The sequence below is a fragment of the Medicago truncatula genome, chromosome 6 (genome assembly GCF_003473485.1).
Source record: "Medicago truncatula cultivar Jemalong A17 chromosome 6, MtrunA17r5.0-ANR, whole genome shotgun sequence".
In the NCBI taxonomy this organism is placed as follows: Eukaryota; Viridiplantae; Streptophyta; class Magnoliopsida; order Fabales; family Fabaceae; genus Medicago; species Medicago truncatula.
In genome coordinates, this window is record NC_053047.1 from 6,001,688 (window position 1) to 6,004,709 (window position 3,022).

A 3,022-nucleotide genomic window follows, 5' to 3' on the forward strand; every position below is an offset into this window, starting at 1 on the left:
GACTTGTATGACCCTGATCATGGAAAAAAGGTGCTTAGCATGACTCCTGGTCTCGAGAAGCTTAACATTTTGCCTTTCAGGGTAAGTATTATTGCTTTTGCACATGAATTTAGGTTCCACCTCTCTAAAATATGTTCTTTCAATGATATTTTCTTTAGTCAACCGTATAAACAGATCCAATTCAAACTGCACTTAAACTGATCCGATTTCTTGAAGAAAGAAATCTGAGCCGAATCACATTCTGTTATAGTCTTTGGATAGGATGTGTTTCTGGCTTAGAATTGATCAAAACTGAACTGCAAACACCTCTATTCTTCATAATGATGCCCATTTTTCTTTTGTACAAAGTTTCATTGAAGTTAATACTTTATCATTCAAAAAAACTTCTTAATGATATACACATCATGTCTCTTAATGTTTGTTTCATTTTAATGATTTACCTTGTGTGCCATTTTATATTACAGGTGGCAGCTTATGACACTAAGGTAAACAAGATGGCATTTTTCGACCCTAGCCGTGCTAAAGATTTCCTCTTTATATCTGGAACCAAGGTATTATATTATCAATTGTTCTCTAATATGTTTCAGAACCAATCAACCAAAAATCTAAACTTCGTCATGAATATTATCACAAATATATAGTCTGTGTTAGGTTTACAATGACAGATCTTAAAAATAATTTCAACAAAAGTAACTTGTATCATATATTAATATGTTGGAGCTGGGAACTATAAAAATACATATAAAGTTTTTATGCGTTTATGTTAAAAATTATATGAGGATTGATTCAAAATTATGTAAAAGACACTGGTTCCTGTTTATGTAACTTATTTTCTTGTTAGAGATATAACCTAAGAAGCACAAACACACCTCTCCAAAGTGTCGTGTTGGCGTGTCATACACATTTCGGACACCGTCACTTCTTGGACACACCTTGAAAACATGTCAGACACCTCTTAAATAATTCCAATCTAAAAAACTGTTAGACATGTCTTGAACATGCACCAAGAAACCGGGCCGACACTTGGTCAGGGCCCTTAAGATCGAATTTCATTATATAACTTTTTTACTAGATGTAACATCAAGTTGTTTTCTTTTGTGATTTATTTTTTCAGATGAGGTCTTATGCAAAAAGTGGAGAGAATCCACCAGATGGATTTATGTGCCCAAGTGGATGGAAAGTTCTTGTCAATTATTATGAAAGTTTGCAGACAGAAGAAGCATCACAACAGCCTGTGTTATCTTCTTAGACATAACTACAGCTACTGCTAGAAGTTTTTGCATTAATTGATTCTAGAACAAGAGTGTTAAGAGTAAAACTTAGGGAGTGCCAATTTTTATGCATGGTCTTCCAACATCATGATCAAGAATTCGGCAATGCGCAAGCATATTTGAAATTTTTGTAACATACTGAATCATGGTCATCCTCTAAACATGGTATTATAATGATTATCGTCATACTCGCTTTTGTAAATAATTCCTATATCATAACATATATCTTTATAGACAACAAGTTCGGTGTCCTCCCCACACCCTTTGGCACAAGGTAACACACAAACACACATATATAAGGACAAATCTAGAAATATTGATTAATGAGCGTAATAACATGTACATTAATTTTTCGAGTGAAATCATTTACGATAAATATTTACATAAGAATATAATTATCATTAAAAACTCAAACACTACGAAAATTATTCATTTTATATCGAAAAATTTAAATACACCAAAAGATCTACGAAATATATTTCTTCATTGGTCTTATGTTTTGAAATTATGTTTTTTTTTTCTTTTCATTTTCAACATTATTGAATTATTTCTATGTACGTGTAAAACCAATTATTCGATAATTTAACTCTTATACCCCTTTCCAAAAATAAAACTCTTATACCGTTTCATATTTTTTTCTTCAAAAATAAAATTATTTAGCAACATTCTTTTTTTTTTAAGAAATCAAAATGGAATTATATAACACACCAAACATTAGTTCTCAAGCACAAGGTGTGCCTAGGAAACCACTAAAAGTTACAAGAGTTTAAAGACTACAACAACCAGAGATAACACTAGTTAGCCAAGCCTAAACAAGCAAAAGGGTCTGACCACCATCTCTGCATACCATAAACAAACACAACATTTTTAGCTTTCAGCCACCCCAAAGATAACAATTTAACCTTATCTAACAATTGATGGACAAGATTAACGGAATTATTGAAAAGACGGTTGTTACGTTCACTCCACAAAACCCAAGAATACAAAAGTCAAATAAGCTGTAAGAACGATCTTTTTGCTTTACCAACACCTGCCAAATGAGTAAAGTGCACCAGATGATCTGTAATGATAATAGGGTACACTCCTAAAATACCAATCCAATCACGCACAACATTCTATATGGGCAAAACTTATTTTTAACTGTAAAAAAAATACAATTACTCAGACAACTTTAAATAAAATAATAGAGTAAGTGAGGCAAGTACCTCCAATTACATGATCGTGCATTCGTGTCTGATTACATCACTACATAAAGAGATATAGTCTTTAACAAAGACTCAGTCTCTTTTCAAGTACTTTTGATTTTGAAAGTTAAGTACTTTGAAAATAAATCTCTTGATTTCTTTGAAAAATTAACGAGTAAATAGGCAAAAAAACCCCTGAAATTGTAGCTTTCGTCAAAAACCTCCCTGATTTTTAGGAAACTTCAAAAAGCCCCCTGAAATTGACAAACGTTAGTCAATCACCCCCCTCCATTTGTTTTGGCTGTTAAATGACTTTTTTTTTTTTTTTGCTTTCTTCATCTTCTTCCTTCCACTTTTTTCATCATCTTCATGAATATTTATAAAAAATCCAGAAAAAAAATTAAGAAACAACAACCATTAACATCATCATCATCTCATTACTAGCTTCTCTTGTTTGTTGCTCATTATTGTTATCCAAAAGGGTCGTAGCAGAAAGATCAAGAGACAATTGATGATGATGATCATTGTTGTTGATAATCTCATCGCTGCTCCAAAAAGGAAATCCAT

General features: G+C 32.0%; 1 protein-coding gene across 1 annotated transcript; it reads left to right on the plus strand.

The window, feature by feature from the left end:
• LOC25495486 (ATP sulfurylase 2) lies at window positions 1–1,295 on the plus strand. The gene is made up of 3 exons (XM_039826587.1): window positions 1–81; window positions 465–551; window positions 1,115–1,295. Exons 1-3 carry the CDS (start codon window positions 40–42, stop codon window positions 1,247–1,249), a joined length of 264 nt encoding a protein of 87 aa, XP_039682521.1. The 5' UTR covers window positions 1–39; the 3' UTR covers window positions 1,250–1,295.
• Window positions 1,296–3,022: the final 1,727 nt, after the last annotated feature.